This window comes from Dendrobates tinctorius, unplaced genomic scaffold (genome assembly GCF_039654945.1).
Source record: "Dendrobates tinctorius isolate UK_male_01 unplaced genomic scaffold, ASM3965494v1 ptg000007l, whole genome shotgun sequence".
NCBI classification, from domain to species: Eukaryota; Metazoa; Chordata; class Amphibia; order Anura; family Dendrobatidae; genus Dendrobates; species Dendrobates tinctorius.
The window spans coordinates 55429025-55445583 of NW_027361675.1; the positions used below are offsets into that span (position 1 = coordinate 55429025).

A 16559-nucleotide genomic window follows, 5' to 3' on the forward strand; every position below is an offset into this window, starting at 1 on the left:
GAGTTCTCCTTCAATGGCAGGCTCCTTCAAACAGAGGCTGGACAGACATCTGACTGGGATGATTTAGCGAATCCTGCTTTGAGCAGGGGGGTTGGACCAGATGGCCCAGGAGGTCCCTTCCAACTCTACAATTCTATGATTCTATGATTCTATTTTACTTCTTTGTTTGCTGTCACCCAGTGATACCTAGAACAGATGTTTTTCAAAGTACCATGTTTGCCTCCATCAGGTACTTTTGGCTTTATTTCGGAGAGTCATAAGCTACAGCAATAGACGCAGGGGCATGCTCACATAATTGGGAATATGTCTTAGTTCTACCCACAGCTACACCATTGTGCTGAGAATATCACACACTACCACAAATCTTTGAGGACCATAGCCCTTTCAATATGCTGATCAATGGAGAACATGACCTTGGGCTTCAATTCTTTAGGCTGTCCCTTATTAGTACAATAGCTTTGATATGAGTATGAAGGAAGCTTATAGTTTTCAACTAACAAGTCCAGTAGAGACAATTGAAAACAACTGATACAAGAAGTGGATTTGTTATTTTTATATCATAATAATACCTATTGTGCTGCAAGAGGATGATTTACAGATACAAGCTTATATCTCTGTAATATATACGCCAGAAAAAGAAATACTGTTGTTGGCTTCTTTTCTTGCTGTTTGAGGTACACATAAATCGGTGACTTGTTTATCTCGTTGCACATTTCCTAGAGACTACATCAAAAGCTTAAAGGATATTATGTGACATATATTTGTTTTCTGCTTTGACCATTGACTTTGTACTTGATGAAGCAGAGGTATGTCTCAGCAGATGACATGCTGCTACATAACTTCACGCTTGGATGTATCATTTTTTGCCTCCAATGAGTCACAAAACACTTTTCTTTAGAGCTAAACACAATTTCTTGTTTGTATTGATGCATTGCCATCTATTGCCTCAGCAGTAAGAAGTATAAGGTACAGATCCGTAATAGTACTGTATATACAGTGGGTATGGAAAGTATTCAGACCCCTTTAAATTTTTCATTCTTTGTTTCACTACAGCCATTTGGTAAATTAAAAAAAGTTCATTTTTTTCTCATTAATGTACACTCTGCACCCCATCTTGACTGAACAAAACAGAAATGTAGATATTTTTGCAAATTTATTAAAAAAGAAAAACTGAAATATCACATGAGGTCTAAGGGGTACTGTTTCTCCTTGAGGAGAGTGACATACCAGCTGTGGCTTGTCAAGGTAAGGAGGCTTATTCACCATGCAATGCTCCTCTGGGAAATTTAACCCCTTTACTCCCAAGGGTGGTTTGCATGTTAATGCCTGGGCCAATTTTTACCATTCTGACCACTGTCTCTTTATGAGGTAATAACTCTGGAACGCTTCCATGGATCCCGGTGATTCTGACATTGTTTTTCTCTTGCAAATAAAGTCTGTGGAGCCTCATTTAAGTGTCTCAAACACGGGACTAGCCAGATCTTCCTCCAGGGAAGGACCCAGCCAAGGAGTGGCTCCTTTCGGAAACCACCATTACCACCATATTAAGTGGCCCTTTAAGTCAATATCCAGCTCTTTACGAGTTTACAGATATGACAAGGGAAATACCAAGGCCAGGTATCCATACACAGACAGCTGTTTTGGGGTGTTGCCCCTCATCAGTGTGGAGTAGGATTCTGGATAGTTGGGAGCAATGCCTAGTAGACCAACATCACGAAACAATCACTGACCTCAGGGAGACCAGTTAAAGAAAACACTGCGGCAGCCAGCAAAGGCGCTCAATCTGTGAAATCCTAGTTGCATTGCTCCCTGGGAAATACAAATATGCAAATAAAGTCTGTGGAGCCTCATTTAAGAGTCTCAAACATGGGACTAGCCAGATCTTCCTCCAGGGAAGGACCCAGCCAAGGAGTGGCTCCTTTCGGAAACCACCATTACCACCATATTAAGTGGTCCTTTAAGTCAATATCCAGCTCTTTACGAGTTTACAGATATGACAAGGGAAATTGTTTTTCTCTTGACATATTGTACTTCATGTTAGTGGTAAAATTTCATTCATATAACTTGCGTTTATTTGTGAAAAAAATGGAAATTTGGCAAAAATTTTGAAAATTTCGCAATTTTCCAGCTTTGAATTTTTATGCTCTTAAATCACAGAGATATGTCACTCAAAAAACTTAATAAGTAACATTTCCCACATGTTTACTTTACATCAGCACAATTTGGGAACCAAAATATTTTTGTTAGGAAGTTATAAGGATTAAAAGTTGACCAGCGATTTCTCATTTTTACAACACCATTTTATTTTTACGGACCACATCACATTTGAAGTCACTTTGAGGGGTCTATATGATAGAAATACCGTATATACTTGAATATAAGTCGAGATTTTCAGCCCAAAAAATTGGGCTGAAAGTCCCCCTCTCGTCTTATATTCGAGTCATATACAAAGGGGGTCAGAGGGGGAGGGGGGGCGGGGGTGTCAGGTCATACTTACCCGTCCTGACGCTGTGTCTTGAGCCCCCAGCTTCTCCCCGTGCTCTCTCTTCCTGCCTTCAGCGGTCACGTGGTTCCGCTCATTAAAACTCATGAATATGCGCATATTCATGAGTTTTAATGAGCGGTACCACATGACCGCTGAAGGCAGGAAGAGAGAGCGCGGAGAAGCTGGGGGCTCAAGAGACAGCGTCAGGACGGGTAAGTATAGCGATACTCACCTGTCCTGCGTCCATGGCTGCTTGCTGCTGTCTGTCATCGGTCAGTGACTTCAGACAGCAGAGGGTGCGGTGACGTGGTTAGTGCACGCCGCGCCCCCTGAAGTCTGAACGTCACTGACTGATGACGTGGCAGATAGCGGTGAGCAGCCATGGACGCAGGACAGGTGAGAATCTGACACCCAGCGACGGAGCGGTGAGCATGTCATTTTTTTATTTTTACATGCAGCAGCAGCATGGGGGCAGCATATGAGGGAACAATCTATGGAGCTTCTTGTGGGGGCAGCATATGAGGGAACAATCTATGGAGCTTCTTGTGGGGGCAGCATATGGGGGAACAATCTATGGAGCTTCTTGTGGGGGCAGCATATGGGGGAACAATCTATGGAGCTTCTTGTGGGGGCAGCATATGGGGGAACAATCTATGGAGCTTCTTATGGGGACACCATATGGGGGAATAATCTATGGAGCATTTCCCACCCTAGACTTATACTCGAGTCAATAAGTTCTCCCAGTTTTTTGTGGCAAAATTAGGGGGGTCGACTTATACTCGGATCGAGTATATACGGTACCCAAAAGTGACACCATTCTAAAAACTGCACCCCTCAAGGTACTCAATACCAGATTCAAGAAGTTTATTAAACCTTCAGATGCTTCACAGGAATTTTTTGAATGTATAAAAAAATGAACATTTAACTTTTTTTCACAAAAAAATTACTTAAGGTTCAATTTTTTTATTTTACCAAGGGTAACAGGAGAAATTAGACTGCAAAAGTTATTGTGCAATTTGTCCTGAGTACGCTGATATCTGACATGTGGGGGTGAACCACTGTTTCGGCGCATGGCAGAGCTTAGAAGGGAAGGAGCGCCGTTTGACTTTTTCACTGCAAAATTGGCTGGAATTCAGATCGGATGCCATGTCACGTTTGGAGAGCTCCTGATGTGCCTAATCAGTGGAAACCCCCACAAGTGACCCCATTTTGGAAACTAGACCCCCAGGGAACTTATCTAGTTATGTGGTGAGCACTTTGAACCCCCAAGGGCTTCACAGAAGTTTATAACGTACAGCCATACAATTAAAAAATCATATTTTTTCCACAAAAACGTTCTTTTCACCCCCAATTATGTCCATTTTGCTCTGAGTACGCTGATACCCTACATGTGGGGGTAAACCACTATTTGGGCGCATGACAGAGCTCGGAAGGGGAGCAGCGCCATTTGACTTTTTTGGCTGGAATTGAGATTGGACGCCATGTCACTGTTTGAAAAGCCCCTGATGTGCCAAAACAGTGGAAACCCCCAACTCTAACTCCATCCCTAACCCCAACACACCCCTAACCCTAATCTCAGCCCTAATTCTAGCCCTAACCTTAACCCTAGCCCTAGCCCTAACCCTAGCCCTAGCCCTAACCCTAGCCTTAGCCCTAACCCTAGCCTTAGCCCTAACCCTAGCCCTAGCCCTAGGCCTAACCCTAATGGGAAAATGGAAATAAATGCATTTTTTATTTTATTATTTTTCCATAACTAAGGGGGTGATACCCCTTTAATTATTGCTAAAAATTATTGCTCGCAAAATGTGGTGATGCAAAAACTATTTTTACAATAAAAAACATCTTTTAGCGTGTGACAGCTGCCAAATATAAAAACCCGCCATAAAGAGTAAATCAAACCCCCCTTGGTTTGATTTACTATTTATGGCGGATTTTTATGTTATAAAATAACAAAATATAAAAATAGTTTTTGCATGACCACATTTTGCGAGCAATAATTTTTCCAGATTTTGACCCACCAAGTCATGTGAGGTCTTATTTTTTGCGGGACGCGTTGACGTTTTTATTCGTACCATTTTCGGGCAAGTGACATTTTTTGATCACTTTTTATTCCAATTTTTGGGACGCAGAATGAACAAAAACCAGCATTTCATGAATTTCTTTTGGGGGGTGTGTTTACACCATTCCGCGTGTGGTAATTTTGATAAGGTGGTTTTATTCTCCGGGTCGGTACGATTACAGTGATACCTCATTTATTTCTTTTTTTATGTTTTGGCGCTTTTATGCAATGAAAACAATTTTATATAAAAAATAATTATTTTTGCATCGCTTCACTTTATTCTGCGAGCTATAACTTTATTATTTTTTCGCTGATAACACTGTGTAGCAGCTAGTTTTTTGCGGGACAAGACACCGTTGTCAGCGGTACCATGGTTATTTATATCCGTCTTTTTGATCGCGCGTTATTGCACTTTTTGCTTGGCTGTATGATGATAAAATATTATTTTTTGCTTCTTTTTTTATTTTTATTGGGTTCAATATAGGGGTTAACTAGTGGGACTGGGTTATAGGGCAGGTCATTACGGACGCGTCGATACTAAATATGTGTACTTTTATTGTTTTTTTTGTTTTGTTATTTTCAAAAAATGAATTTATTAGGGAATTTTTTTTTTTTAAAATTTATTCAGCGATTTTTTTATATTACTTTTACACTCCTTTTTTTTTTCTTTTAACTTTATTACATTGTCCCAGGGGGTGACATCACTGTAATATGTCAGATCACTGATCTGACAGGTTGCATAGCACTCTGTCAGATCAGCGATGTGACAGACACTGCTGCAGGCTTTCTCAGAGCCTCCTCTCAGCAGGCATTGAGAAAGACGCCTCCCTGCAGGCCCCCGTGGCCATATTGGATTCAGGTACCTACAGGGAAGGAGGCCCATCGTGCTGCTGCGGGGGTCTCAGGGAAGCACGGAGGGAGCCCCCTCCCTGCCGATGCTTCCCTGATCCTCCGGTACACTGCGATCATGTAGCCAAATCAGTTCTCATACTTTGCACTGAAGAGGGCCAATAGCCAGAAGCACTGTCTGAAAATTGAGATTCTGATTTGGCTTTTATCCTAAGTAATATTGCTAGACTTGTTAAAGGGTCAATTGTGACTTGTTGGATCGCTACTACCAACAGATGGCGCTATAGAGTTCAAGTCCGCTTTCTTTCTCTGAAGAGGAAATATCACATGGTCATAAGTATTCAGACCCTTTGCTCAGACACTCATATTTAAGTCACAAGCTGTCCATTTCTTTGTGATCCTCCTTGAGATGGTTCTACTCCTTCATTGGAGTCCAGCTGTGTTTAAATTAACTGATAGGAGTTTATTTGTAAAGGCACACACCTGTCTATATAAAGGTACTGTCACACTTAGCGATGTACCAGCAATCCCGACCAGCGATATGACGCGGTCAGGATCGCTGGTGCATCGCTAAGTGGTCGCTAGTGAGCTGCCACACAGGCAGATCTCACCAGCGACATCGCAGGGGTCGGGGGTCGCAACTTACGTGTCAGACGAGGCGATGAAGACGTCCTCCCGCCCGCGTCCATGCGTCGCTCGTCTCCACAGCAGGAAGCCCAGCAGGAAGCTGACGACGAGAAACGGTCCAGGACGTTCTCGCGCGATCAGTGATAACCAGCGGGAGAGCGGTCGGAGGGAAGTATCACACACAGCGATATCGCTAGCAATATCGCTGCTACGTCACAAAATCCAGTGACGTTATAGTGATATTGCTAGTGATATCGCTTAGTGTGACAGGCCCTTAAGACCTCATAGTGCATTTCAGACCAAATGAGGTCAAAGGAAGTGGCCAAGGAGCTCAGTGACCGAATTGTGGCAAGGCACATATCTGGCCAAGGTTACAAAAAAATTTCTGCAGTACTTAAGTTCCCTAAGAGCACAGTGGCCTCCATAATCCTTAAATGAAAGAAGTTTGGGACCACCAGAAGTCTTCCTAGACCTGGCCACCCAGCCAAACTGAGCAATTGTGTGAGAAGAGCCTTGGTGAGAGAGGTAAAGAAGAACCCAAAGATCACTTTGGCTGAGCTCCACTGATGCAGTAGGGAGATGGGAGAAAGTTCCACAAAGTCAACTATCACTGCTTCCCTCCACCAGTCAGGCCTTTATGGCAGAGTGGCCCGATGGAAAGCTCTCCACAGTGCTAGACATATGAAAGCCTGCATAGTGTTTGCTAAAGAAACACATGAAGGACTCCTAGACTGTGATAAATAAAATTCTCTGGTCTGATGAGACGAAGATAGAACTTTTTGGTGATAATTCTACGTGGTATGTGTGGAGAAAACCAGGCACAGCTCATCATCTGCCGAATACAATCCCAACAGTGAGACTTGGTGGTGGCAGCATCATGCTATGGGAGTGTTTTTCAGCTGCAGGCACAGGACGACTGGTTGCAATTGAAGGAAACATGAATGCGGCCAAGTACAGAGATATCCTGGATGAAAACCTCTTCCAGAGTGCTCTGGACCTCAGACTTGGCTGAAGGTTCACCTTCCAACAAGACAATGACCTTAAGCTCACTGCTAAAATAACAAAGGAGTGGCTTCAGAACAACTCTGTGACCATTTTTGACTGGCCCAGCCAGAGCCCTGGCCTAAACCCAATTGAACATCTCTGGATACACCTGAAAATGGCTGTCCACCAACGTTCGCCATCCAACCTGATGGAACTGGAGAAGATCTGAAAGGAAGAATGGCAGAGAATCCACAAATCCAGGTGTGAATTACTTGTTGCATCATTCTCAAGAAGACTCATGGCTGTACTAGCTCAAAAGGGTGCTTCCACTCAATACTGAGCAAAGGGTCTGAATACTTATGACCATGTGATATTTCAGTTTTTCTTTTTTAATAACTTTTCAAAAATTTCTACATTTCTGTCTTTTGTTTCATTCAAGATGAGGTGTAGTGTACATTAATGAGAAAAAAATTAACTTTTTTGAATTTACCAAATAACTGCAATGGAACAAAGAGTGAAAAATTTAAAGGGGTCTGAATGCTTTCCGTACCCACTGTATGTCACCTGAAAGTGTAAAGATCCATCATATACAGTATATGCAGTAAAAGAGATTAAAAGTACACGTAAATTTCAATACGGGAAGCTGCTTAGAAGGAAGAATATATGGCACCAAAACTTCATTGGAGATGTGTGTAAAGATGATATAGGAAGGATCTGTGATCTTGAATGTCAAGGTCTGTAGAATAAAAGAGCACTGTACCTCTTGTATATATTAAAATTATAGGCCTAAATTTCAATGACTCCAAGCTACATTAGCAACAATTTCATCTACATGAGAGTAACTACCATGCAAATCATCTACTTCAGTATAACAGCCATGCAGATTATGCAAATCATCTACTTGAGCGTAACAACCGTGCAAATTATGCAGCGCATATTAACACTAACACAACTCCACCGTAGTTAACGGAAGTCTGTCTGCTTCTATAAGTAATCGTAAATGACTTTATTGAAAAGGCTCCATTTATATACTTTTCATGTAAGGGTTCATTAAGGAAAATGCTCATTAAAAAGGTTTCTGACCCAGTGGATGGGTGATCTTATATGTAGAGTTTTACTGCTTATTGTTACGTGCCTTTTACCTGTTTTTTATATACGAGTGTATGTTATTGATTCTTATTTTAATCCCCTGCTGTTTTATGCCCTATAATCTAGATTCCTTTTACCTTTATGGATTTTTAATGTATTTCAATAAAATTATGCTATTAATTTAAGATCCAATTTGTCTCCAGTAGTTGTGCTGACACATATATACAGTTCTGTAGGGATCTGTAATTGAATTTAGATGTTACTGAATGGACTATAAAATCATTGTGTATAGTTAAAGAGAGTCTGTCAGCTCACGATACACAGAGTTAGGCTGGAGTCACACACAAGGTAGAAAAATACGGACCGTATTTTACGTCCGTAATACGCATAAATGGTCCCTAAATAGTGCTCCGTATGTCATCCGTTGTCAGGGTGTGGCCGCGTATTTTTCTCATGTAAGCATCCGTATGTAATCCGTATGGCATCCGTATACCGGTTTTTCCTCGCAGGCTTGCAAAACGGACATATAATGAAGCCCGATGACAGGTTTTCAAATCCAAACGAAAGAATAGATATATACAGATAGAATGAATAAATATATATATATATATATATATATATATATATATATATATCTCAAGAAAAAAGGGCAGCACTACCAAAATAATACAGCAGGTGCAAAACCTATTCAGCAGTGTCCAAACAGCCAAAATGACAAAAGGAAAAAAAATAGGCAGCACTCAAATTAAATGTGAAAAAAGTGGATACTTTACTGATCCTCAGATGGCAACGTTTCAACGGTGACCCGGTGGCTTGATAAAGACGGGTCACCGTTGAAACGTTGCCATCTGAGGATCAGTAAAGTATCCACTTTTTTCACATTTAATTTGAGTGCTGCCTATTTTTTTTCCATATATATATCTATATATATATCTATATATATATATATATATATATATATATACACATGTACATGTTATTGAGACATATATATATATATATATATATATATATATATATATATATATTTACATAGAGTTCTACATAGCTGAATAGCCGCTAATTCAATTGCCGGCTTCTGTCAAATCATTCCCCAACCCGACATGACACATGGTTTACATACAGTAAACCATTTCATTTCATGTTTTTTTTTATATGTCCCTGACTAATAATTAGATGAGGGTTTGTGTGCAAAATTTGGGAGGTGTAGGTGTTAATTTAAGGGGTTAATTCGTTGTAAAAAAAATGCGTGGGCTCCCGCTGTAATTTGTCAATCAGAGAGGTAAAGCAGGTGAGTGAGGGCAGATTTTAATAGCCATGAGAGAGACCATTGTTTTTGGCCCCCCCCTGGCTACAAAAATCTGCCCCCAGACACCCCAGAAATGGCGCATCTATAAGATGTGCCAATTCTGGCACTTATCCTCTCTATTCCCATTAACCTCTAGCGGTGGCAAATGGGTTAATATAACAAAGGGTTAATGTCACCATTCAATTGTAAGGTGACATTAAGCCGATTAATAATGGAGAGGTGTCAATAAGACGCCGATCCATTATTAACCCTATACAAAGAAAGGATTAAAAACCACACACAGACATTAATTAAAAAGTCTTTTAATGAAATAAATACACCAAGTTTTTGACAAATTTTTATTAGTCTGGTAATCCAAAATAAAACCATGACCTGCAACAAAAATAACATAAAAAATCACCAATATCCTTACCTCTCCGCTGTTCAGTCATGTCCCACGCTGCAATCCATCAGAAGGGGTTAAATAGTTTACATTGAGGACCAGTGCTAATGCGACCAGCCTCACTGTAATCTACTACAAAATGAATTGATTCAGCTCTGAGCAGCCTCAATGGCTGCCTGTAGATGATCTAATTACCGTGGGAAAGTTTCTGACTTTTTTCCCACGGTAATTAGTTCATTCACAGATCAGCCGAGGACTCCTGCTGACGTCCATATGATAGGTCATAAATATAAGATTGGTGGAAGGTCAACACCTGGTACCCCTACTAAATAAATTAATAGTAGATTCACTGCAGTACATCCAACATACAGGACAGATTCTCTTCAATGTGAATTATCATTAAAGTAGTGGTCAGGCACTTAGATATTCATAACTTATCTGATCCTTCACTTATTTTACATTAATGACCTATCATATAGATAAGTCCTCCATATATTTGTCAATTTAAACCACTTTAAAATAAGTCTGTCACCAGGTTTCTGCTATGTAATCTGGGGGCAGCATGAGGTAGGGGTTAAAACACAGATTTCAGCGATGTGTCACATGTCTTGCTGTGTGCTGCTGTTTACTTACACTGAATGATAGTCTGACTCTTCATTCTCTCCCACTATAAGCAGCTCATTGTCTATAGACATTGTATATAGAGAGCCTCGTGTGGGTAGGGGCAGCTTCCCAAGCTCTGCTGCATAGCTAAATCTAAGAACTTTGATTGTGTTATTGCCGCTGCACCCAGTAAACTAAGTGATACATTGTTGGATTCAGCTTCTCTTTGCCTACATCATACTGCTCTCAGATGAGGTTGCAAAAACCTGCTGACAGATTCTGTTTAATGTGGCCTTGGATGTCAAGTATAAAGCATAGCCTTGTATATGAAACTAAAATGTTGGATTGAAATGCTTCAATGATTAATCATTTTACCGTGTCATATCAATTACAAATGCCCATCCAGTCATAAAGTTGGTAATTATCTCTACTTGCCATTCACTGAGCCGAGTGTTGCCTTTTTGCATTATTTGCCATTCAATTTTAAAATGTTATCGATGTTCTCATTGCACCGAGGATCAATTTTCCTTTGTAGGTTTAAGCTTCTAAATGTATGGCATCAATTTCTCTACGGGAATGTATAAACAACCAACACTCAAGACTTCAATACCGGATAACTATAGTGTTTTTTTTATAAAAGCCTGCATATTGGAGTAGTGCACGACTTATGTATCTCTCTCTATATACATCAAAATCCGACTGACAGAAGTGATTACAGCTCGTGAGTAATAATGCCGAGCTGGCTGCCTCCAGGAGACATGGCTTCACAGCTATTTTCCGTATTCCTTCACACACTTTAATAGACCTACTGAAAGGACCATCTTTCTTTCCGGTATAGCAGTTATTAATCTCTGAGTAGTATATTTCCATATCATTTTGGACACTAATTTTCTCACTCTGGTATTAGGGAACCCAGAATTTGTGTCAGTTTTGATGCAGTGCAGCATGCCAGACAAAGAAAAGCCATAATTACCGCTGCTTTCATTTGAATTGCTAACCAGTCACTGACATTTTGAAATCTGACCAATTTCTTTGTGATCCAGAAATTAGTTGGAAAAATGTGCGCCTTGAGTTAGAATCCAAGTGTTGAGACACAAAGGACATTAAGTAAATTGCATTGCCGCAAAACAAGAAGGACAAGTTATTATCCGATACTGGCGCACCAGATGGATCAGATATAATAATAAAGATGGTATTTAAGACTAAACCTTTTTATTGGCAGCATCATTCATGATAACAGTTCTGCACAAGGTTTTGTTCCCCAAGTGCATATACATTTACCATTCTGCTTTCATGGCTAGGAATTGTCATTGATTTACTAGTTTCCCACCTGCTTGAGAAGACTATTCTGTGTCCTTTGATTGAGTCTTTTATGCGTTCAGTCTCTTCAGGCCTGACTTGAGCTGAAATTAGTGTAAGGATTAATGATGGAGCTGTAGTTGCATAAACCTCTTCAGACAAATATCGAGTTAATCAGCTCTCCGCAGAGAGGTGGAGGGGAGTAATAATTTCACTATTTTATTTATGATCTTGTTTTAGACCATTCAGTACTTTTTTTTTTTTGGTCTGTCTGCCTTTAGTGTTGCAGACTAAATGACTATCTATATACCATACACTGCAATGGATATTGATGTTTTATCAAAGTAAATAACTTAAAAAGACAATCTTTTGGCTTTATATATGTACAGTAGCCCAGATCCTTTGAATATGCTACTAAGGCACAGCTCTACCAAAAGTACAGAACCGTGCCTGGTAAACAATAAAATGTGCATAGCCCTTAATCTGTTGATCTCATATTGTTATGCTTTAGTGTAAGGACAGGCTATCAATTTTGTAGTTTCAGAAAGCCACTTTAAACAGTTCAGGTACAATTATGCAAGCTTCTATTGTAAGGGAGGGACAGGACTGTAGTCATGACCTGTACTACTGTAACAGGTGTGTCTAGTCCTTCCCCTACATGAAGAAATACTCTTCTCCTCGGCATACCTGCATCTCCATCTTTCAGCTTCTCCCGGGCACTTCCCAGGCCATACCGGTCCCTCTTCTAGGCGACCCCCATCAATGGAGACACAGTCCAAGACAACTTTATCGCTTTCTTTACTTAGGATTTCGCACGTTACATCCACAGTTTGTACATCATAACATTTGCTTGCTTCCTCATCTTTCACTTTCTCGTTGTCACTTCTGTGCAGTACACGCCTGGACTGGACCGTCTTAGACTGCTTCCCAGTTCCTTCCTGGTCTGACCTTGCTATAATCACATTTCCTTCAGCCCGGTTCACCCCAGACACGAATTCGTCAGTCATTTTGTTTGGTGGCACCTGGTGAATCATCCGGCCCTTCTGTACCGATCTAGTTGAAGATCCAACTCCCTTCATTTCCTTAGTCCAGCCAACTTCTGCCCTAAAAGCAATGGCTCAGGTGATGAGATGCCACATCATTCCTTTCCTATTTTGGCCCACTGCTAAGACCCACAGTGGCCGTGGGTAACATGGGCTATAATGACTTAACATTATGTGGCTGCTGAGCTGTCCGGACCAATAGCCCATGTGGACACTTGGGCGCCCTGGCCCCATCTGACAAAACTGCTCTACAGCACTAACCTTAAGGCTATGTACACACGTCTGGAATTCCAGCGGAAATTCGCTTGCAGAATGCTAGCGTTTTACAAGCGATCTGTAGCATTGCTTGGAAAACTGATTGACAGGTTGGTCACACTTGTCAAACAGTGTTTGACAAGTGTGACCAACTTTTTACTATTGAGGCTGCCTATGCAGCATCAGTAGTAAAAAGATATAATGTTAAAAATAATAAAAAAATTTAAAATTCGTGTTATTCTCACCTTCCGGCGTCCCACGCAGCGTTCCCGATCCTGGCGATGCTCCCGGCAAGTCCCATTCCCAGGGATGCCTTGCGACACTGACCATTGATGATGTCGTGGTCTCGCGAGACCGCCAAAATACTTGGAGGACACCCGAGCATGCTCTGGAAAATCCGAGCAACAAGTATACTCGCTCATCACTATTAGAGGAACTTTCCAGCCTTTGGTTGTTTTGTATGGATTTATTACATTCAAGTGGTTTATCATGTGGTTGTATTCATGTCCTTGCATGTTATATTTGTAATTCTATGTATATAACTTTATTACATATACCTTTCATGCCCGGCTCATATATATATTAGTGGAGCTTCACTTATTAGTTGTCCCATATGATTATTGTTCGGGGGTGCTGTGTATTGACCATGTTTTATACGTGTTTTTAGATGGTTTTAATGTACATTTGTGCATGTCGAAGGTTTCTAATAAAAATTATATGTATATTTAATGTTTATTTTGTGTCAGGTGTGGACACCATTATTTGTATGATCTCTTTTCTCCCCAATTCATAATGATACCACAGACTCCAAATAAATGTAATGTATTTTAATAGAAAAATATTCAGAATGGAGAGTCCTCAGTGGTTGATACCTTTCAATGGCTAACTGAAAAGATGGTAACACATTGCAAGCTTTCGAGACTACTCAGGTCTCTTCATCAGGCATTGACTAATACAACATCTGAAGAATCACACATATATGCACAACACAGCACAGAAAGAAATGCAATAGATAAGACAAGTGACGTGAAGCAGAATTATCATTATGGGAGAGGGAGAAACATAAATATTGGACTAGTTCATAGATAAGGAGTCTGTCTGGCTTACACGGTACAAAGATATACATCTTTCCTGCATCAAAATGTATTTTAATATACGTTCATCATTTAGCTTTACCCTCTAAGAACATTTTTTAATCTAATAGCAAGATTTTGCTTTTATTTGCAAGGAAAAGAGTTGGAAAGTAAGAAAACCCTTGAGGAAAGAGCGGTGGTCTCTGCAATACAGAATTGCTGGCTAGCACAATTATCAAGTACTGAAGCAAGTGTTTTAAAGTCATTTGTTGAGGCAGAATGGCCAAACACCCTGAGCTTCCTGAATGGCTCATGTAACACTGTTGATGAAGCAGGTAAGGACAATTGACAGTCTTATTAAGTGAATTTTTTTCTGCTCAAATACATAAATACATAGGGTTGGAAATGTTTCAATATATTTTTAGATATAATTAATTTCTGAAACAAATTCGAATTATGCTGGTTTAATAAATCCTTCAAGTTAGTTTCAAAGGGGTTTCACAGTCCTTTTTCTCATTAGGATAGGTCATCAATAAAGGATCATAGGGGTCTCATATCCAGCACCCTCACCAATCAGCTGTTATACGAGTATGTGCCTTAGGGCTCATACTCATGAGAGACTCGCATGATTCCAGACCGGAGCATGCGGCTACATGTATTTCTATGCAGCCGCTCCGGTCCTGAGTGTCGGCGGCAGTGCCAGGTTTTCATGCGAGAGACTCGCACGAGAATCGTGAGAGTCTCTCTCAAGTGAGTATGAGCACAACCCCGTATACTGTTTAATAGCCACTGTCTGGTAAATGAGATCCACTTTTTTAGAAAAGAATAGGAACATTTTCCAAAACGTGTTAGCTGTAATGCGCAACTTGTTTGCCTAGAAGAGTTTTTTTTCTACTCTGCAGGATTTCTTCTGTTGGGTATGGATCCAACCATTATCTTTAAAATTATTTTTAATAGAACTAAGCAAAAGCAGAACACTATTCCTGGAAGACTTTCAAACTATTTGCGACAAAGACAGAGCAGATTGATGCATTCATTTACAGTTTCTTACAGTCCATGATCATGTTGGAAATATGTAGCAAATCATGTTCTCCTTTCAATTTCGGCCACATGGGAACATTAAATACAGTTAAAATTGTAATACCCACTTTGCAAATTCGGTTTATTAACAAAATTGATAATGTTTTGGGCAAATTGGAGACAACTTTTCTAGTGATATTTGGTCAGTGCTGGTGTACGTGTTGGAGTTCAGGCATGATCTTCAGGGTATAGTATGCTAAATGAAACTTTGTCTGCAGTCACTCATGAGTTCTTGACCACCTGTCTCCTAAGGAATCTAGTGACAGTCGGTGATAACTCCTACTCTTTGTGAAGTTCAGATAGTGTCACAAGTTTTTGACCACTCTCTTGACGTATCCTTATTTCTAATATGCAATCAAATTTCACAATCAACCCCTAGCCAGTCCAGGTATTTCATGTGTTTTATCTCTAGCACACCTAAAGATATTAGTGAATAGAGATGAGCGAACATCGTCGGCTCCCTCTTTATTCGGCAAGCTATAGTGCTTACAAAGAAGCTGCAGTGTGAACCCGAATACCTGGAGAGCTCCCGATAATCAGGTGTCCGGCGCCGCAGCTGCATGTGTCGCAGCTGTGTGACAGTCACAGCACACAGGCTCTCCATGCAAGTGTTGTGACTGTCACACAGCCGTGACACATGCAGCTGTGCAACGAACAACAGATTATCAGGAGCGATCCAGATATCCAAGTTCCCGCGGCAGCTTCTTCGGTAAGTGCTATAGCTTGCCGAATAAGGAAGGAGCCAATGATATTTGCTCATGTCTACTAATGAAGCCCTTGATTAGTTGCATAGGGGGTGCTTGAGACAACTCCTGATTTTCACATGTCTGCTCCTATGAGGGATTCTTTAGAGTGAGATTAAAAATTTGTGCGACTGCAGTAGTCTGGAAAAGTGGCACTTGGTGAAGTTGGAGAAACCACTCGCTGCATTAGTTGTTGATCTATTTAAATTGTTATTTTTTTACTGGTTTATTATAAACAACAGAAAGTTTGTAAAATTTGCTAATGAATCCGATGTGCAATGGCGGCTGAATAATTTTGATTACAACTGTGCAAATGATGCATGTAAAGCATGGAGGCAATTAAAGTATCAAATGTATACTGACTCCAGCACATATTTCTATTGAAGCATCTATAATGCAATGCAAACTGTGAGGTAACACATGTAAAACATGGATATTTTCTTTCATAAACACTTGTCGTTGGTTGAGTTTGTGTTTCACAGCTCAGCTCCTTGACGCAAATGAGGCTAAGTTACAATAGCATGAACAACCCATGGACTGGAGTGGTTCTGGTTTTGGAATAAATCAGCCATGTTTTTCTAATTCTGAATATTCCTTTTTAATATGTCATTCTCCATTTGTTTTTGTAATCTATTTAGGAAAACCGTTTTTGAATGCTGTTAGAGGGCTGTAAATGGTA

At 40.4% G+C, this 16559-nt stretch overlaps 1 protein-coding gene across 1 annotated transcript in view; it reads left to right on the forward strand.

Moving 5' to 3' along the window:
• The window catches only part of LOC141086031 (uncharacterized), a 971752-nt gene that overhangs the window by 331779 nt on the left and 623414 nt on the right, over positions 1–16559 (forward strand). The window contains exon 46 of the mRNA XM_073571764.1: positions 14213–14392. Within this exon, the coding sequence (XP_073427865.1) occupies positions 14213–14392 (180 nt within the window). The remainder of the gene's footprint in view (positions 1–14212; positions 14393–16559) is intronic.